The sequence below is a fragment of the Toxotes jaculatrix genome, chromosome 5 (genome assembly GCF_017976425.1).
Source record: "Toxotes jaculatrix isolate fToxJac2 chromosome 5, fToxJac2.pri, whole genome shotgun sequence".
Taxonomy (NCBI): Eukaryota; Metazoa; Chordata; class Actinopteri; family Toxotidae; genus Toxotes; species Toxotes jaculatrix.
In genome coordinates, this window is record NC_054398.1 from 7,280,320 (window position 1) to 7,300,403 (window position 20,084).

General features: G+C 42.7%; 6 protein-coding genes across 8 annotated transcripts in view; 3 read left to right on the forward strand and 3 right to left on the reverse strand.

The window, feature by feature from the left end:
- Window positions 1–110: 110 nt before the first annotated feature.
- Window positions 111–2,195, forward strand: ribc2 (RIB43A domain with coiled-coils 2). Its single transcript, XM_041038839.1, has 7 exons — window positions 111–227; window positions 349–430; window positions 670–990; window positions 1,079–1,197; window positions 1,509–1,718; window positions 1,824–1,990; window positions 2,084–2,195. Exons 1-7 carry the CDS (start codon window positions 111–113, stop codon window positions 2,151–2,153), a joined length of 1,086 nt encoding a protein of 361 aa, XP_040894773.1. The 3' UTR covers window positions 2,154–2,195.
- Window positions 2,196–2,239: 44 nt separating this feature from the next.
- LOC121181536 (adenosine deaminase 2-like) lies at window positions 2,240–3,304 on the reverse strand. The gene is made up of 3 exons (XM_041037457.1): window positions 3,278–3,304; window positions 2,968–3,170; window positions 2,240–2,871 (listed from the first exon to the last, which is right to left on the reverse strand). The coding sequence occupies exons 2-3, from the start codon at window positions 3,147–3,149 to the stop codon at window positions 2,781–2,783; spliced, it is 273 nt and encodes a 90-aa protein (XP_040893391.1). The 5' UTR covers window positions 3,150–3,170; window positions 3,278–3,304; the 3' UTR covers window positions 2,240–2,780.
- A 40-nt stretch (window positions 3,305–3,344) lies between these two features.
- Window positions 3,345–5,238, forward strand: LOC121181537 (probable polypeptide N-acetylgalactosaminyltransferase 8). Its single transcript, XM_041037458.1, has 3 exons — window positions 3,345–3,684; window positions 3,789–3,959; window positions 4,186–5,238. Exons 1-3 carry the CDS (start codon window positions 3,592–3,594, stop codon window positions 4,303–4,305), a joined length of 384 nt encoding a protein of 127 aa, XP_040893392.1. The 5' UTR covers window positions 3,345–3,591; the 3' UTR covers window positions 4,306–5,238.
- A 659-nt stretch (window positions 5,239–5,897) lies between these two features.
- LOC121182373 (RIB43A-like with coiled-coils protein 2) lies at window positions 5,898–7,982 on the forward strand. The gene is made up of 7 exons (XM_041038838.1): window positions 5,898–6,014; window positions 6,136–6,217; window positions 6,457–6,777; window positions 6,866–6,984; window positions 7,296–7,505; window positions 7,611–7,777; window positions 7,871–7,982. The coding sequence occupies exons 1-7, from the start codon at window positions 5,898–5,900 to the stop codon at window positions 7,938–7,940; spliced, it is 1,086 nt and encodes a 361-aa protein (XP_040894772.1). The 3' UTR covers window positions 7,941–7,982.
- A 44-nt stretch (window positions 7,983–8,026) lies between these two features.
- LOC121182619 (adenosine deaminase 2-A-like) lies at window positions 8,027–13,144 on the reverse strand. 3 transcript variants are annotated; one of them, XM_041039225.1, is made up of 10 exons: window positions 13,110–13,144; window positions 12,083–12,393; window positions 11,493–11,712; window positions 10,478–10,691; window positions 10,261–10,388; window positions 10,043–10,133; window positions 9,735–9,843; window positions 9,065–9,222; window positions 8,755–8,957; window positions 8,027–8,658 (listed from the first exon to the last, which is right to left on the reverse strand). In XM_041039225.1, exons 2-10 carry the CDS (start codon window positions 12,387–12,389, stop codon window positions 8,568–8,570), a joined length of 1,521 nt encoding a protein of 506 aa, XP_040895159.1. In that variant the 5' UTR covers window positions 12,390–12,393; window positions 13,110–13,144; the 3' UTR covers window positions 8,027–8,567. The 3 variants fall into 3 exon arrangements, with proteins under 3 accessions (XP_040895159.1, XP_040895158.1, XP_040895156.1); XM_041039224.1 differs by having other exon boundaries at window positions 12,848–13,136; XM_041039222.1 differs by having other exon boundaries at window positions 12,836–13,136.
- A 1,246-nt stretch (window positions 13,145–14,390) lies between these two features.
- Window positions 14,391–20,084, reverse strand: part of LOC121181930 (cat eye syndrome critical region protein 2 homolog) — a 35,168-nt gene continuing 29,474 nt past the window's right edge. Inside the window, exons 17-19 of the mRNA XM_041038161.1 lie at window positions 17,963–20,042; window positions 17,536–17,607; window positions 14,391–17,286 (exon numbers count right to left, since the gene is read on the reverse strand). Of these exons, the coding sequence (XP_040894095.1) occupies window positions 17,556–17,607; window positions 17,963–20,042 (2,132 nt within the window). The 3' untranslated portion in view covers window positions 14,391–17,286; window positions 17,536–17,555. The remainder of the gene's footprint in view (window positions 17,287–17,535; window positions 17,608–17,962; window positions 20,043–20,084) is intronic.

The following is a 20,084-nucleotide window of genomic DNA, read 5'->3' on the forward strand; positions in this document are numbered from 1 at the left end:
GGTTTCCTAGCAACCAGTGTGTTTGAAATTTGAGTTCGTCGCGACGGTCCTCCGGTGCTTCTAACGCAAAGTTTATCGCCGCATACTCAAACTGCCGTTTGTCCGTCAAAATGCTCAGCGTTGACTTGCTCTCCGACCGCATTGCGAGGGCAAGTCTGCAGAAGCGTCGCAACAGAGAGACTGAGAGACAGGAGCGGATTTTTAATGATAAAGTGAGAACCATTGGGGTAAGTGGCTAACTCCACCTGTCCGTGACTCTAGCAAAGGATGCTAACATGTAGCATCATTAGAACATGTTACTGAAACAAACATATAAAAGAGACACTTAAGCTTTTTGATGTTTCATAGGTTGACAAGGAGGCCCTAGACATGCAGGTGAAGGAGAAGAAGAAACAAGAAGAGGCAGAAAAAGAGAAACAAAACGCCCGGGGTGAGTTAAAGGTCGTTTCCTGATGTTACCTGACTTCTTTCTATCACAGAGATAGCAGTTAACAAGGTAACCTGAATAATGTCCTGTCTCTCACTGACAGAAAATAGTATCTAATAACAAAAGGAGGTCCCTATTTTGAACATCCATATACCCATGAATTGCCACTTATGGACATTCAGAATTTCTAAAGAAGCTCCTTGTAATATCTGTGTATGGGCTTTTGTTTTATGTCTATACAGATGCTGATATGCTCCAAAATAGCAAAGTAGCTTGCATTCTCCATAGCAGAGAAGTGAAGAAGAAGCGCGCCATGGAAAAGGACATTGTAAGCTATCGGCGTCAGTATCAGCAGCCTTGGAGCCAGCGGGAGTATGACCTGAACGACCCAGACCGCTGTAGAAAAACAGACTTAGATGATGCACAGATGATGCCCCCTGGCCTAGTGGGCGAGGACCCGGAGAGTAAGAACAGACTACAGAGGCAGCGGGAGCAGCTCAGAGAGTGGCTGATCCAGCAGCAGAGTGAGCAGACAGCAGAAAGGCATCAGCGAAAGCTGGAAGGTAAGTTTGTCTGATCTCATACAGGATACACACCCTCAGTTCACACACAAAACGTATGCTCATTTTTACCCTCTCTGCTGGCCTTCAGAGCAGTGCTATGACCAAAGCAGAGTAGAGATGGACAACAAAGCTCTGCAGCTGCAGAGCCTTGAGATGGAAAAGAGAAAAGCAGAAGCCATTGCCACTAAACGGTACAATCTGGCCAAGGTAAGTCATTCCTGTAATCACTCAAACTGTCAGATGAAGGTGGGGCAAAACTTGCTCTGAAACCTTGAATGCTCTTTAACAAGAGTACACAAAGGGGTCCTGTCTTGAAACACTATTTGAAAGTCTTATATAAACCAGTTAAGTACACTTTGTTGTATGAAAAGAACATATAAATGCGACCTGGGTTGAACCGGCCTTTGATTAAGACTAATGACACCTGTTCCACCAATGTTTATTTTTTGTGCTCATGTCGTGTAATAATAATCTGGTGTTATCACTCTCACCTTTTTGCTGGGTACACATGGGCAAAGACTGAGGAGAAGCGACGCCAGAAGCAGGAATGTAATGATGAGGACAACAGAGCAGACATCACTGACCAAGTGTTGACAGGTGTAGATGTCAGACCCTCCCTGGGCATGGTCGGAGTACCCGGTCTTTGTCCCAGCAGCGATAGGAGAGCCCCTCCGGAGAGCCTGCAGCAGGTCATCCAGTTCCAGAAATATCAAATAGAGGAGAAAAAGGTAAAACAGGAACAAGTTACACTGAAAACACATGCTCTTTTAAAAAACAGTGTGAGCAAACCTGTTTGCTGATCACGTGTTTCTGTGCTGTCGGTGTACATGTAGAGGATAGAGTTAGAGAAGAAGCGAGAAGAGGAGCTACACGAACTCGTTCGCTTGAACTCGGCTCGGACGGCTCTGCTACTAGAAAGGCAGCAGGCAAAACTGAACAAACAGCTGAGGCGACAGCTGGACAGCACCAACATCAAACTGGCTGAAACACACAAACAGCGGTCAGTAACATTTAGAAAACGCACAGACTATTTTATTAAATACTATGTGGGATATAATGTCTCACCGTGTTTCTAAACTCATGTCATTTTAAGGAACCTGGACATTGAAAGAGGGCACATCGATGACAGCTTCTTCTCCAAATTCAACACCTGCAGCAGATGACAGATGACACACTGCACTGATGTACAGCAGACAAGCACTGACAGCAGTGCTACATGACAAGAACGTGGAATAAACTGAACCACACAGTAAATCAGCAGTTGTTTTTATTTATGTCAAATTCAGTTCACACAGTTCAAAATATTTAAATGCTCACAGGAATCTTGGCAAACGCTTCAAAAATAGCCAAAGGCAAACATTATATACTGTTTCTTTTGCAGTTTTGTCACAGATTTTGTAAAATGTGCCTGCATGTGCGAAGGCCATGGCTGTGCGCCTTTATATTTCCATGAAATTACATTCAAGTAAGGAAAAAAACAGTAAAACAATGTAAAAAAAAAAAAACCAACCAAAAAACAAATCTACTGCGTCCTCCAAGAGGTCCACAGGATTTAACATCCATTTCAACAAACTACCTATTACACACTTACAAGCACAAACACTTTAAAAAGAGAAATCAAACAGCTTTTAACACCTGCTCCCATCCCCCCGTGCAGCACTGTTTACATTTTCCATTTCCATTCATAATTCCCCTATGCCAGAAGGTATTCCTTTCTCAAGAAAGCATGAAGTAATTTTACAACTGTCCTTAAGAAATTGTTTTAAAAAATACTTTGGTTGGTTTTCCTTCTAAAAGGCATTCTCTGAGACAAATTTATCCCATCGTCTCTGCCACAGAGCCAAAGCTGTCTCCTGTTGCTTTGGAGTCAAAGAACTGTACCTGAAAGATGCACAGAGAGATGTCAGACAACGCAAAGCATGTGAGCACACACAACTCAATACAAACTTGTAAATCCACTCCTCAGCTGATCCTTACCTTATAGAGTTTATGGCCAACTCTTTGAGGGAGCCTAAGTGGGATCTAAGCCCACCAAAGCCCACAAAAGCTTCATAGAAGTCATAAGAGAGGCCTGAGGCACCAAAAATGGCAGGGTCATCAGAGCTGATGACCAGTGGGTGGTTCTCTGACATCAGAGCAGCTGCTGGATGGTTTCGCATATCATTTACCAATTTTAACACCTGAATGAGACCAGGAAAGGAGATATTAGTTTGTAAGACATGCTACATTAATTCAATTGCATTAAGTATCCCACACTTATTGTAGTGTTCACAAGATGACAGTGTACCTGGTTGGAGATTGGGCAGACTTCCACAGCCACAGAGATCTGAAGTTTAAAGTTTAGGAACTTCAACCTCAAAAGCACTGGAGCAAGGAATAACCAACATACCCTGATCAGTAATGAACTGTAACCAAGAAAAGTCCTAAGTACGAGGAGAACTAATCCAAACCTGATTCAGAGATACCCACACACTGCCTGAGCCTTAGTGCATGGCACTACTGCAGGGTGTGTGCCACATTAACCTGAGTGTCTTTGTGACTTACCTCCACCTATGTTTGATAAAGTTGCACTAACACAATGATTAATTCCCCCAATGACAGATGAAGAATCTTGATGCTGACATGTGCTTAGACCAAGGCCCTGTGCCAGGTCACACACCCATTGCTTTTGGCTGCTACTACTATGGACCTCAAGTAAGTGAAGCAGCTGAAGGGTGTCTGTAGTCGGAAATCTAGTCTCTCTTTCAGCTTATTTAATTACCCAGTCTCTTTTCTGACCATTTATTTTCTCTTTTTAGTTCACATATTACCGCACAACTGGTGAGCTCTACATCGGCGGCCTCAAGTCCCACAAATACAATGATAACCGGTGTTTAACTGATGTTGGCCAAAAAGAAACTGAGCCAGGCCTTTACAACTGCAAAGAAGCTATGCAGAAAGGAATGGGGATATACTGGGACTTCACTCAGGTACTACCAGATTAACTATTAGTAAAACAAGCATATGAACATCACAGAATATGCTGTGCAAGGAATATCTGTGTCAGTAAAATGATCTGCTATGTCTCACCGTCTGAAATTAGAGGGTGAACTTTAGGGTGACTTGTGTAGCTTAAAATATTCGACTGTGGTTGTCTGAATGTTACTTGATTCGATACTGTACATCAGTGTTTTTAACACACATTCTGTTTTCCAGGGTAAAGAACTGAAGAACAGACAGACAAAAAGATGTCTGGAGATTAAAAGTAGCAAACTTCTAATACAGGAATGCTCTGGCCAAAGATGGGAAATCCAAAACATAATCAAAGCCTTTTAAAGTGTCAGTGAATCCAATAAGTGCTCTTCTTTGCTCATAGGTCAGTGGATAATAACAGTTGAATGTGTAAAATGTAAACGAAAGTCAATGAAATGTGACTACTGTTACGACTCTTGTAATTCTTTATATGTTCTCTTACTTGGGATAGAAAAAGTAATTTATTTTGGTAATCTTAAGTGAAATGTGTGGACATTTCCCCAAAAATAGAATTTTGTAAATTTGCTTGACATCTTCTGTATTAATATTAAGGTTGCAAATGATTGTTTTCCTTATTTATTAATATTCCAGTTATTTTTTGATTCACTGCTTAGTCACAGTTATTCACAAGAAAAAGATACTAACCATGAATTACCAAAACCCAAAACAATGTTAGGATTCCTTTTTTTACCAGGTGACTGTGAGAAATACCAGAGGTTTGGTTAAAGGAAATACCCATATAAAATAGCAAAACTGAGAAAAGTGAACAAATCCCATATATTTCTCTCATGTTTTTCAATCCAAAATTATGACCAATGATTAAATGTGAGTTTTCCTGGCTTTGCTAAGTGCATGTTCAATATTAAATGATGGTCTAATAACACAGGAATAACGTCCAGGGGACAGCTACTCTTATATCACTAAAATAATCCAGGTCAGGTTTTCTGTTGTTGTTGTTGTCTGTGTATTGGATCTTGATTATTTCTTTTGAAAATGTCACATAGTTATGGTAAGAGGTGTGGTGTGGCTGGTTGTTATAACAGTGTCATATTGTCAATGGAAAACTATTGTGGGTGTGTAAAGGATCTTGGTGTTTTATCAAAGTCTGTTAGACTAAAATAACCTCCAGCCTCAGTCCCTTCTGGAGATCCTCAACAAGCCATTTTTTTAAACACAGTTTTTCAAATATTTAACTTTTTGTTTGGAACTTAGAAATAAATTGATCTATCAAACTACTTTGATGCTTGAAGTTGATGCTTTTTATTGATTATGTGAAATTCTATCATAAATCTGATCTGTTGCAACAAGCCTATACTGTAAGTACCCAAGACTTACAGCTTACACAATAGTGAATTCCAGCAACTCCACAATTAACAATGGCAAATCACTTTAACAGCACTTTTATCCAAACACAAGAGAAGGTGGGGATTAAACAGGAAACCGTTTGTTTTACCAGTTCGACCTGTGGAGCCACAGTTGCCGACAATGGCATCTCTAAAAGGTGCCCATGTGATGAACAAATACAACATACCGCATCACAGATGCAGAGGTGTTTGAAATAAAAAGTGTGTGGTTGGTATTTTGAGAAAGATGACCAAGGACCATGCTGTCCTGCACCTGATGAATGACTTCATGTCCTGTGTTGATTTTGTAGACCAGTAAATTCAGTTAACAGAAGACAGCTCCGTTCTTCAAGCCAATGATGTGGATTTATAAACAAAATCCTAGACGTCACGTCGAAACCGGCGGAAAAAGCCGACATCCTACGAAGGCACACGAAACTCTGGTTTCCTAGCAACCAGTGTGTTTGAAATTTGAGTTCGTCGCGACGGTCCTCCGGTGCTTCTAACGCAAAGTTTATCGCCGCATACTCAAACTGCCGTTTGTCCGTCAAAATGCTCAGCGTTGACTTGCTCTCCGACCGCATTGCGAGGGCAAGTCTGCAGAAGCGTCGCAACAGAGAGACTGAGAGACAGGAGCGGATTTTTAATGATAAAGTGAGAACCATTGGGGTAAGTGGCTAACTCCACCTGTCCGTGACTCTAGCAAAGGATGCTAACATGTAGCATCATTAGAACATGTTACTGAAACAAACATATAAAAGAGACACTTAAGCTTTTTGATGTTTCATAGGTTGACAAGGAGGCCCTAGACATGCAGGTGAAGGAGAAGAAGAAACAAGAAGAGGCAGAAAAAGAGAAACAAAACGCCCGGGGTGAGTTAAAGGTCGTTTCCTGATGTTACCTGACTTCTTTCTATCACAGAGATAGCAGTTAACAAGGTAACCTGAATAATGTCCTGTCTCTCACTGACAGAAAATAGTATCTAATAACAAAAGGAGGTCCCTATTTTGAACATCCATATACCCATGAATTGCCACTTATGGACATTCAGAATTTCTAAAGAAGCTCCTTGTAATATCTGTGTATGGGCTTTTGTTTTATGTCTATACAGATGCTGATATGCTCCAAAATAGCAAAGTAGCTTGCATTCTCCATAGCAGAGAAGTGAAGAAGAAGCGCGCCATGGAAAAGGACATTGTAAGCTATCGGCGTCAGTATCAGCAGCCTTGGAGCCAGCGGGAGTATGACCTGAACGACCCAGACCGCTGTAGAAAAACAGACTTAGATGATGCACAGATGATGCCCCCTGGCCTAGTGGGCGAGGACCCGGAGAGTAAGAACAGACTACAGAGGCAGCGGGAGCAGCTCAGAGAGTGGCTGATCCAGCAGCAGAGTGAGCAGACAGCAGAAAGGCATCAGCGAAAGCTGGAAGGTAAGTTTGTCTGATCTCATACAGGATACACACCCTCAGTTCACACACAAAACGTATGCTCATTTTTACCCTCTCTGCTGGCCTTCAGAGCAGTGCTATGACCAAAGCAGAGTAGAGATGGACAACAAAGCTCTGCAGCTGCAGAGCCTTGAGATGGAAAAGAGAAAAGCAGAAGCCATTGCCACTAAACGGTACAATCTGGCCAAGGTAAGTCATTCCTGTAATCACTCAAACTGTCAGATGAAGGTGGGGCAAAACTTGCTCTGAAACCTTGAATGCTCTTTAACAAGAGTACACAAAGGGGTCCTGTCTTGAAACACTATTTGAAAGTCTTATATAAACCAGTTAAGTACACTTTGTTGTATGAAAAGAACATATAAATGCGACCTGGGTTGAACCGGCCTTTGATTAAGACTAATGACACCTGTTCCACCAATGTTTATTTTTTGTGCTCATGTCGTGTAATAATAATCTGGTGTTATCACTCTCACCTTTTTGCTGGGTACACATGGGCAAAGACTGAGGAGAAGCGACGCCAGAAGCAGGAATGTAATGATGAGGACAACAGAGCAGACATCACTGACCAAGTGTTGACAGGTGTAGATGTCAGACCCTCCCTGGGCATGGTCGGAGTACCCGGTCTTTGTCCCAGCAGCGATAGGAGAGCCCCTCCGGAGAGCCTGCAGCAGGTCATCCAGTTCCAGAAATATCAAATAGAGGAGAAAAAGGTAAAACAGGAACAAGTTACACTGAAAACACATGCTCTTTTAAAAAACAGTGTGAGCAAACCTGTTTGCTGATCACGTGTTTCTGTGCTGTCGGTGTACATGTAGAGGATAGAGTTAGAGAAGAAGCGAGAAGAGGAGCTACACGAACTCGTTCGCTTGAACTCGGCTCGGACGGCTCTGCTACTAGAAAGGCAGCAGGCAAAACTGAACAAACAGCTGAGGCGACAGCTGGACAGCACCAACATCAAACTGGCTGAAACACACAAACAGCGGTCAGTAACATTTAGAAAACGCACAGACTATTTTATTAAATACTATGTGGGATATAATGTCTCACCGTGTTTCTAAACTCATGTCATTTTAAGGAACCTGGACATTGAAAGAGGGCACATCGATGACAGCTTCTTCTCCAAATTCAACACCTGCAGCAGATGACAGATGACACACTGCACTGATGTACAGCAGACAAGCACTGACAGCAGTGCTACATGACAAGAACGTGGAATAAACTGAACCACACAGTAAATCAGCAGTTGTTTTTATTTATGTCAAATTCAGTTCACACAGTTCAAAATATTTAAATGCTCACAGGAATCTTGGCAAACGCTTCAAAAATAGCCAAAGGCAAACATTATATACTGTTTCTTTTGCAGTTTTGTCACAGATTTTGTAAAATGTGCCTGCATGTGCGAAGGCCATGGCTGTGCGCCTTTATATTTCCATGAAATTACATTCAAGTAAGGAAAAAAACAGTAAAACAATGTAAAAAAAAAAAAACCAACCAAAAAACAAATCTACTGCGTCCTCCAAGAGGTCCACAGGATTTAACATCCATTTCAACAAACTACCTATTACACACTTACAAGCACAAACACTTTAAAAAGAGAAATCAAACAGCTTTTAACACCTGCTCCCATCCCCCCGTGCAGCACTGTTTACATTTTCCATTTCCATTCATAATTCCCCTATGCCAGAAGGTATTCCTTTCTCAAGAAAGCATGAAGTAATTTTACAACTGTCCTTAAGAAATTGTTTTAAAAAATACTTTGGTTGGTTTTCCTTCTAAAAGGCATTCTCTGAGACAAATTTATCCCATCGTCTCTGCCACAGAGCCAAAGCTGTCTCCTGTTGCTTTGGAGTCAAAGAACTGTACCTGAAAGATGCACAGAGAGATGTCAGACAACGCAAAGCATGTGAGCACACACAACTCAATACAAACTTGTAAATCCACTCCTCAGCTGATCCTTACCTTATAGAGTTTATGGCCAACTCTTTGAGGGAGCCTAAGTGGGATCTAAGCCCACCAAAGCCCACAAAAGCTTCATAGAAGTCATAAGAGAGGCCTGAGGCACCAAAAATGGCAGGGTCATCAGAGCTGATGACCAGTGGGTGGTTCTCTGACATCAGAGCAGCTGCTGGATGGTTTCGCATATCATTTACCAATTTTAACACCTGAATGAGACCAGGAAAGGAGATATTAGTTTGTAAGACATGCTACATTAATTCAATTGCATTAAGTATCCCACACTTATTGTAGTGTTCACAAGATGACAGTGTACCTGGTTGGAGATTGGGCAGACTTCCACAGCCACCCCTCTCTTCTTGGATAGATCTCTGACCACTGGGTGGCGATGCAGAGCAAATCCATGACCAATGCGTGAGGTATTAAACAAAAGTGCATCCAGCATGTTCTGGTCGACCTCTGTGCCCTCGAGATCTGCATGTAATAGATAGAAACCAAAATGCATGTTGGTCTATGGACGTTACTGTGTATTAGTTTTATTGGTTCTCCACTTGGTACAGATTTCACCTCTTTGGTTTTGCTGCAGTTTGGGCTGGAGAACAGGACAAAAAGACAGTGTGAACTCTCTGATAGATATAATTCTTATGAGCTTGTTTGCATGATACCTCACTTTTGATTTAGGGCTAGTTGAAGTGCTTAATTTGATTATTTATCTCTAAATTTGGCCATGTTAATCCTGAAAACAAAATGTATTCTTAAGTGTGTGATAAATAAAACATTCAGACAATAAGATGGATTGTTGATTGTAAAAAAAATGTTGATGACAATTTAAAATTATGCTTAAAATTTACACATTAAAAAAACATTAATTATTGTTGCATTGGCACAGAGATTCATTCACTTTCTCCCCTACTACTTCATATAGCAGTATGTGCTATATACTACTGTGAGAAGTTACTCTGCACATCAGGCACTGATGAGCTCACCAGTCTCTCCAGCATGGAAAAAGAAAGGAAGTGTGACCCCTCTCTCTGCTGGCAGTGATAAGGCATCTCTGAAGTACCACAGGGTTTTGCCCACGTCCTCACGGCCTACCTGTATATACAGAAAGAACGTCTTCTAAACAAAATCTATTAATTTAAATAATGTTTTGTTTTCAGTGACTTAAAACAGATGTGTTACATTTTTACCATCTGCTTTGGAAGTGAAATTAAAAACGAGTCGGCACAAACTGTGCCCACTTTTCCCTCTGCTGCTTAGCATTATTCATTCAATCACTGCTGTGGCCTCTCACCAGGTCAAAGCCAGCCATGATATCTGGGAAGTCCCTCTGTAGCTTCATAGCCTTCTCCACACCTCCAGTCATCATGGACATATTTACTCCCCTGAGGGAAACAGCGTTTCAGTGTGATGACTGATCATAGTAACATCCTCTGATGTATACTAGTGAGCCAAGAGACAGTGCGCTATTTATTATGTAAAATCCATTTGAAAGACATTCTGAGCAGTCACCTGTGGAGTGTGAAGATGATTCTTGCTCCATAGAAGTCTGGGTGGTCCGCTGTGAACTGTTTAGTGACCTCCTGGTAGGTCTTCAGAGTCCAGGCTGTGTCATGAGTGCTGCCGTCCAATTCGTATATCTGAGGACCACAAGAAAAACAAACTTAGGAACAATGATAAATTAAGACTGCTGACTACACTGAATACAGCAGGCATGACATTAGTTTACCTCCGGGAGTGAAGCCCGTAGTTCCAAATACATGACGTTGTCCATGTAGAACTGGGTGAGGCCTTGGTAGTAATAGTCTCTGAACACAGGAGCGTATGTGACCAGACCCCACACTGCAAGGAAGGTCTGTTCAAACATATCCCACACCACGTCCTGACTGGGGTACACAGTTTCTGGGTCCTGATCAGTGAAGAGGGTCAGGTTTCCCATGATGCTACATGTGTAAATACAAAGACATGGTTATGATCAGGTTAGCTGAGAATAGTTAGCTCAGAATATTTCTGTGTAGATGGCCTTCAGCTTTCTAGAAAACCACTGCTTAGTTGGAAGACAGTGCAGCTGCAGTGGTTGCCTCATGCTGCACTAGTGGGTTTAAATGTGTCGTAACAATGTTTTAAGAATCCCACCTTTTGCCGGTCCTATCAAACCAAACTACCTGTCTCTCTCTCTTCATAACTGAAACTGTTTACACTAGCTCTTTTTTGATATCTTGTCAGAACATCTTGTTTCAAAAGAAAATACATCACAGTCAGTATAACAACAAAAGAGTCATGCGTTTAAGATATTATTTCCTGTTTGAGACTTCCTCTTTCCTCTTTTCGTGTGGGTTCCAGATAAACTGCCAGTAGTGGCGGGGTGTTATGATACAAGTGATTTAAAGCCACTCAGTTCTCACAACAAAACACTGACATAACAGGACATTATAAATTACCTAAAGCGCCTCAGGAGCATCAAATGACTTGAGGAAAACAAGTCCTGTTAGCAAATACAGATGCTAATGCACACAACAACAAATATATTCCAACATGGAGCTTCAAAAAAGAATAAGGAGCCTAATAGTCTGGATGCTATTACATAAAATAAAGGTGTACAATGTTTTGTGTTTTTTATTCTAAGATATTTCAATAAAAATCTTTCTACTCTCTGAACTCAAAGTATGATTGTATGATGGTCAAAGAATGATTGTGCAATGACAATATAGATTTATCTTAACTGTATCAAAGAGTTACTTCACCTGTTGTCTAGATCTGTGGTGTTGATCGTCTTGGCCCTGAGGTTTTCCAGCAGGGTCCAGGGAGAGCAGTGTGGCAGAGGTTTGGGCAACTGAGACGAGAAGATGAACCTGATGGACTGGTTGTCAGTGAAACACATGTAGCAGTGGGGCCGATAGGTCACGTTCTTTACCAGCCACTCTATGTCAACCATGGAGAAGTCGTGGACATGGAGAGCTCCCCCTGAAACGGCCAATTAAAGGAATTAACTGGTTATTAAAAAACACAAAATCTTGCTGTTGAATCTTGTTGCTGTCTTGACAGTCAGACCAGATCATTTTGTTTTGTAGATGAGGCATAGTGTTTTCTGGTTAGCTCAGTTGGTAAAGCACGAGACTCAATCTCTCGGGGTCGTGGGTTTGAGCCCCACTCTAGGCGGCACCACCTCCCATGGGCCCACCACCTGTGGGAGGTGCCATAGGACTTCGGTGCATAGTGGACTGGGTGGGAGTTGCCCCTGCGACCTGGGCCTGGATCCAGATAAACGGCAGATGATGACATGGCATAGTGCAACTTGTCACAGACACACTTTGAGGTATGACACTGAACACACCTTTAGGCATCTTCTGCAGCAGGCTGAAGATGGGACTGGTCCTGATGAGGTGTCTGGCCTTAAAGAAGTGCATGGTGGGAGGGCATTCTGGTCTCGTCATCTCCTCCTGCTTCATTTTAAACAGCAGAGAGTCCAGCCGCTGCTCAGCATTGCTCAGCACCATCTGCCCACCTGTCTGCATGGAAGCCTCCAGCTGTATAAGGGCCTCTCTTTGTCTGGGGTCTGGCATGGACAGGCAACCGGTCAAGTAGCACGAGAAGAGCAGACAGGCCACAGCCGCGTGGGGGCGCTGTTGCTCACCTACCATGGTCCTTAGATCGAATGGAGAGAAAACATTACAAGGCTTAGCGACAAATTCACAAAGAGAAATGAGAAAAGCCAGTTAGAGAACTGAAAGCACTTACTTTGCATTAGCTGTAGTTAAACAAAAAGAAAAGAAAGAAAGAAATAAACATTCAACCTCAAACATTAGCTGGAAAAGAGTAAAAAAAAAAACTACCAGGTGTTTCTCCACCGTTGTCCTACTTATACAATGTTTACATGAGATGTATAGGGATATAAAGAAAAAGCGGCGCTGACGGTGTAACATATACAAATTTAAGAAAAATAATAAAAACAATAATAATAGCCTGGGTAAACAGCTGGTCATTGCGTTATTTAGATTTATTTATTTGTTTATTGTTTTGGTCTACTTCCTTTATAAAATGAACTAAACAAACTTCGACCCAACCAAACCTGCTTATGTTACGTTACCTTTAATATTACCTTCGCAGCGTCTGGTGAAGGTGAAATACTGTATTTTAACAGTAAGAGCACAATAGGTAGCAGCTGACGACGGCGGTTTTGTAAAACAGTCCCGTGGACTTTTGAAACTGGACCACGGAAACACTCACGGGACGGTGTCAGCTGTAAATACCTGTACGTTTCTGTCAAGTTAAATTACGACGCTCTCACGAAAATGAAACAAGCTAAGAAATGAGCACAGCTGTAAAGGGTAAAGGCGTCTGTTTCCCTTGCACAAATTCACCTGATTGTTTACTTCCAGGGGATTGAGCCTCTCACGTAGCTCGTTTCGTTGTGGTGCAGCTAAGCCCCGCCCCCATCGCTATGATTGGCCGAAACTGAACCCTGGTGACCAGCTGATTGGTGGATTTCTCAGCAATATCAGTCAGGTTTCTTTCTGCCTGTATTTTTTTTTTTTTTGGCAGATACTTTGCATCACACTTCGATCAAATTAATATACAATTAATACAAATGAATACAAACCGTAAAAATACCGAGTTATAGCAATAATTTTCATTGTATGCTATTAACATTACTATTCAACAACCAGATTTCAGGGTTCAGGGATCATGAACGAGAGGTAAAGGTTTCTTGTCTGTTTTCAAATAAAACTGAGTTTCATATGAAATCTGTCAACAAATAATTTCAGCTTTGTGTTGGTAATGACACCTATTCATTAACATTCCACAAACATTTTGGGCTGATTGTGTTTTAGTGAAACCACTCTAATACCTTTATAAAATAGTATACATTTATATTAACGCATTTTTGTCAGGGACAGAATGATAAATACACTGATTTCCATCATAGTGCATTATAATAACAAAAAAAAAATCCCTTTAAGCTGTTTGTTTACTGTTATATTTTGTCCTGTTTTCCCCTTTCAGAATTGAGTTTTACAACTTGCTTAATTAGGCTCAATTAAAGTGCCTTAATTACATGCCTCATCTGCATTTTTCTACTGCCAATTGTGTCCTCATTAGGCCTGAACAAAAGAATATATTACTTGTTAGCTTACAAGGAGCCCCTTGGAGGAGGCCTGAGGAATCGTGCTGGTGCTTCCTGTTCCACTGACGTCACATCACATCACTGACTCCTGCAGACATGAGAGGGGTTAGAGGAAGCAGCATACGATGTGTGCAGGGTGTTCATCAAGAGGATAAGCACTAATTGAAGGCGATGGTGTGAGCTGCTCCAATAGATTAATGCATTGTCTTGCACCGGCCCTCTGGTTTGTCTGTTTGCATTTCATTACTTTTGGCCTTTCAGTTTCTTTAACGGATTATAGACACATGCCCCATTACTATGGAATGGCACAGCCTCTTTTTATGTCTGTTCATTCACAAGAGTATTAATTAAAGTAGGACTGTTGAAAGTTTCAGGTCAAACAAAGGAGGAAAAAAAATCTACTGATCTGCTGTTTTAGTGATGACAATTTCCCTAAAGATATGCTTGACAATGATAAAACATTCTCTTGTTCAAGAAAAGTTATTTATTTCTAAGAAATGTACAGTATAGAAAATACTCCGATCCATTTCCAAAATAATCTATGTCAGTCAGATAAGAACTTGTAAACGCCACTTAAAAAGGAAACGCATAGGTCTTTTTTTTTTTCAATACCACCATGCTACTGAGGTAAAAGACAACTGCTTAAAATCAACATCAAGAAAAAAAAGAAAGACACCACATTTATATTAAAACAAGATCCAAAAATGTACAAAAATTCTTAAAAGAGCAAATAAATATGATTCACATTTAATCACGTCTAAATGGTTTTCACTAGTGCAGAGGGATGACAGCAGAGTAAATGAAGAGTTGAATGCACACTTCCAATCGTCTGGTGCCGATTCCAAACACCAGAAACACACACACGCACATACGCCACATCTGTACACCACAAGATAGTATCACAACCTCACAGACAAAAACTTCACTGCCCTTCATACATTAGACAGCACAAGTGAACACACTACCTCCAAAGTGGCCCTATTAGGCTCACTAAATATTGAGACAATTTCCTATTTTAACAAAATAGCAAGTCATCCATGACAAGTCTTGTTTGACACATTTATAAAATTGTCTCACAGCGTCTAGCGTTTTCCTATTCCACCACTGTTCCTCAAATGTTTCCTTACAATGCCTTATGTACCTATTGCTAAGGCTGTTACAATGCTGCCAAACTCTATGAAGTCTATTACAGAACCTAGACTGGAATATGGCCTACTTCTGTCTAGTTTTAACAACCTGTAGGTAGCAAGGCATGCAATCTGTACAACCAAGCCCTACTTCAGACATATGATGTAACGTTGTCCATCGTACTCCTAAGATGACATTAAAAAAACTGAGAGTGAAAATACTCATTTAAAAAGAAGACGGATTGCTTCTTTTGTGGAGCACCTGCACTCAGTGACAAACCGACAACTGATGATCACGACAGCGTCTTGGTGACGGTCAGTCAGCACCCTATTTGGGCACAACAACCTCACCTCTCAAGGTACTGTAAGGCCTTTACACTATCATTTCTGATTGGATGTCTAAGAACTAAAAGTGGTGTTAAAGTCATCAGCTGGTCATCAAATGCTGACCCACAGAAGTCTGGCAGAGCAAGAGTGGAAGTAGAGGGGACTCTGTAGGCGCCACTGACTGGCTAGATGAGGTAGATTTGCGTGCTGCCATCACGTAACTGCACAAATGGGGTCTCACAGGTGATATGATGATACAGACCCCAGTTATGAGAAACTACATTTGTTGCTGAAGGCCAAAATTAATTGCATTGACAAATGGTGTAACGTCAAATCAACAGGAATGTGAAATAACTCAAATTAGATCCATTTCACTTGTAATCAACTCTCATTATGACAGAAAAAAAAAACCAAAAAAACGGTTTAACAGACTGGCAATGTGCTAAGCCAAATGTTGTTACGGACAATGAATACAGACGCTTAAAAGCCAAGTTCTTCACATGTGGTGGACTCATTTGCAACAGCTGCAGTTCCATTTTCCTTTTGCTGCTCCTCTTTCAAACAATAAATCTGAAAAATACCCGTATATAGAAACTGTACACCCTGAGGATATGTTTAGTAATGACATGGGGACCAGGAAAAGTTCAAAGAAGCAACCACGCAAAGGGCAGGGCAGTGAATAAACAAAGAACTAAAGCTACAAATTTGTAGGTGGAATGAAAAAAGAAAGTCACACTTATGATATGACATGTCACTGTGTGAGAATTTTAGATTTGCCTCATCCAGGACAGGAGGTACATCTCTGCAGTGAAGGGTTAATTTATATATATATATATCTTCATACATATATATGTTTAACAGGCATTGACTGAAAACAAGTCTGTCCAAGGCCTCTCAATTCCAGGATGTCCAGACTAACAAAAACCATATAGTGCATAACAGAGTCAGGTATAGTCAGATACGAGTAACGCCATCCTTGTCGGTCCCTCTCTGCTAGTCAGACATTCTTATCTATGAAGGCAGCTCTGAAAGATGCATATACTGTGTGTTAACTCCAGAAGTAGAGAAACACTGCTGGGAGTTTGGGGGTGGAAGTAACTTTTCAGGACGGTTCATGCTTCAGACAAATGATCAGTGTTCGTGCCCTTTCACATGCAGCTCCTGCGCTGCACTTACACATTCACTCATACATTCACAAAGGAAACCAAGGCAGTTTGCAAGGGGCCTGTGAGTTGACTGGGTCAGGGTGACAGTCTCATAGTACCTCCTTTTCTACACCTGAGTTTTAAGATATGGTTGGAACAGAGAATAGCAGTAAAAAAACAACAACAACAACCCCTTTCCTCTTTATCACAGTCCTCCTCAGTCCTGTCAGTGGATTTACAGCCATACAGAGCACTACAGTCTGTGAATGAGATAGGCAGACTGTGTCCAGTGACCTTTACTCCATTAATATTTCCACTACCTCAAAGAGGAAAGGGCTGTCCAGTGTTCTTGAAGGCAGTGTCCCCTGTGTTTGGCAGGTTGGCCTAGTGGTTCAAAAGGCTGCCCTTCTGCTGGAGGATCCAAGTTTGAACGCTCATGATGGGAAGCAACCGTTCTGGTGAGGTGAGCGATAAAGTGAATCCCCACCAGTTCCACAGAGCTATTCTGTTACTAACCACTGTGAGCTTGGGGTGGAGAAAAGCAGGGGAACTGTTCTCCAGGGCTCAATAACAACTTTAATTTCACATTATTTTCATCTTAGCAACACCAGCTGCCTGGCCGGATCTTCAAGTCCAATGGGGCGGGGGGACAAAACAGAACCAAAGGTTTTTGTCCAGTGTAAAAAATATCACTAAAAGATGGATGCAAAGCAAAGCATCCCCTGCTGTAGTCTCTGTCTGCCCAGCCACCAGGTAACTAAAGTCTTCCTTTCAGCTCACTGCTTTGTCCAGATGCTCTGAGATAATAACATGTCTGAAAGAAGAAGAACAGTCAGTTAAACACCTAGAATTTGGACTGAGACACAAACATAGCTTGACAGTCATGGTATCAGAACTCTGTTTTGGTCCCTTCAGACATGTATGAACACCTTCTGGCAGTAGTATCATGTTCTTAGAAATAGGTATAAGTTATTTAAAAGGAAGGATGATGAAACAGGAACTTGCTAAAAGCTGTGAGACAAACTGTGTTCAATGTAAAGTGTCAAAAGATCTTTTCACTCACTCTGATCACATGTATGCATGTCACACGCCCTGTTTACTGCTGGGGCCGCCTGGAGCAGTCATCATTTGTTGCCTGTGAACACAGAAAAAAAACACTAATGTTGTTAACACTGTTGTCACACTCAGGGTCAGATGTCCTCAGCTGGGCTGACAGAATGCTCCAAACACAAACAACGCTTCATAAACGCTTTATAAAGATTGTGTTACTGTCAGATTTAACAAGGAAGGTCAGTATAATGATTTTGACTCTGCAAACAACATAATTTATCAATGAGTATATATATTATGAAATGGGCAAAAGATGAAAAAGTATGTAGATGCTCAAAAAGCTAATTTTTGACTCAGACACAAGATTACAGATTCAAAAGAGATTTAATAATATAAGGTTTCAAACTATAAACTACATTAGAGCAGATACACTATTTTACCCTGGGTGTAGGAAGTGTTCCGGTGCCAGGCCTCTCTGCTGAATCATCATACCCTGGAAGTGGCCAGCAGGCCGGGGATGTCGGTACATGGCCATGCGAGTCTGACCTGGGGAGTAAGGCAGCTGCTGGGGCCGCTGCAGGGCTTCCATTAGGTGTGGGTGAGGTCTTTGGGCAGCATAGCGCCCTGGATCTGGGTATGGCTGGCCAGGGTAAGGGCTTCCGTTCCCAACTCCTCGGGCCTGAGACATAACATGTGGCGGAGGAACGCCGCCTTGCTGCATCCCAGGGTGCATGGCACGAGGGTCGTACATGAAGCCAGGTGCCATGTGTGCAGCGGAGGCAGGTGGGTGTTGCTGTTGAGATGGATGAGTGCTACGGCGGCGAGCGTTGTGGCTGTCAAGGTCCAGAATTTCTTTCGGGCTTTCGGGTCGGTCTGAACTTTCAGTATGAGCCTGCTTTGCTGGACTGTCGCCCTGCACCCTGCTTTCACACCTCCCCTCCTCTGGACCTCCAGGATGTGACCCTGCTTCAGTCACAGGGCCAGATGACACTAAAGTAGCACCACCGGAGCCCTCAGGGCCCAGAGGGGACACACTACTCTCCTTCGACTGACCGCTGCCCCTGGCACTAGCTACAGGTAAGTAGGCATTAGGTGGCATTGGCTGACGAGGCTGATAATGAGACCGATGCCACTCCTCTGGAGGATAACCCCCTCGACTGTTGGCTTGGTTATGGGTCTGAGCTTGTGGATGGGGCTGAGGGTAGTAGTGTTGCTGCTGGTACTGATGAGGTGGGTACATGTTGGGATGGCGTTGAGGGTGGTGCTGGCCTGGCATGTGGTAGGAATAGCCAGTCCCTCCCTGCTGGTGGTAGGTGGGGTGGTGAGCAGGATTGTGGAGGGGGTTAATGGCCTGGTTGTGGTAAGGGTGGTGAGCAGATGGAGGCATGGACCTGACCATGTTGGTCTGGCTGTAGTGTGGATGTGGAGGGTTCCCCATGTTGTATGGACCCATGGCTCCATTTACCTGGCCTTGGGAGTGAGGAGGCATGGCTGGATTGTGTCCAGGTGAGGGCCCTCTCTGACCCTGCATACCTGCGTTACTACCAACCATCTGGGTTTGATGGTGATTGGGGCTAAAATTCTGGTGTTTATAAATACCATTTGGTGGTCCGGATTTCATCATGGTGTGCTGTGCAGGAACAGCAGTACCTTCACTGTCCGGTCTACTTGTAGGCTCACTAGGTCTTTGATTTCCGTGGTCTGCTGGGCTAGGCTGGGACGGTAATAGTGGGGTAGGATGACTGGGTGGCAAAGATGTGAGAGGAGCTGGCTGAGGGGGCCCGGGCTGGGCTCCTTGTGTGGCACTCTGTGGCATCCCATGCATGGGGCTGTTCTGTGTGGGACGCTGCGGAGAGATGTTTTGGGGGGCATGATGAGAGGGTAGAAGAGAATCCTGTTGCTGTGCATTCTGGGTCATCAGCTGAGGAGAGTTAGGAGGGTGGCCTGGAGAGGTACTCTGGGTTGCCTGAGGTTGCTGCTGCTGGTGTTTTTGGATGTTCTCCTGGTGTTCAGTTTGCTGATGTGTATTCTGCATGTGTGGTAAGTTTTTCTCTGACACTGGTTGACTGGAACTCTGAGGTGCTGATACATGCAGTGGCAGTACATTCTGGGGAACAAGTGCAGGGCTTGGAGCATTTTGCTGTGGACTGTTCTGCATGTGCTGAGGGGGGTTGGGTGGAGTGGGATCAGTGGAGCTGTTGTTACTTGTGTTGAGATGAGATGAAACAGTAATGGCACTATTGTGTTGAGGAGGACAGTGGCTGGCAGATTGTCTCTGGCCATCTACCTCCTGCTTGTGGCTCTCTGTTAAACTCTGTGGGAGTCCTGGTCCAGACGGATTCTCCTGTGATCTGCCCAAGTTAGGGGTTGGGGGGCTTTGCATTCCCTCTGTTGCCCCACTGTGAGGTCCTGTGGGACTAGGGTTGGACGGGTGCTCTTGATTAATTGAAACAGTGTTTTTGTGTGATGAAGCTTCATCAGAAATGTTGTTGGCAGCCATTTTGTTCTCCAATGTTGTGCCTGTTAACATACAGGATGATGAAAGAGGAGTTAGCATAAAAA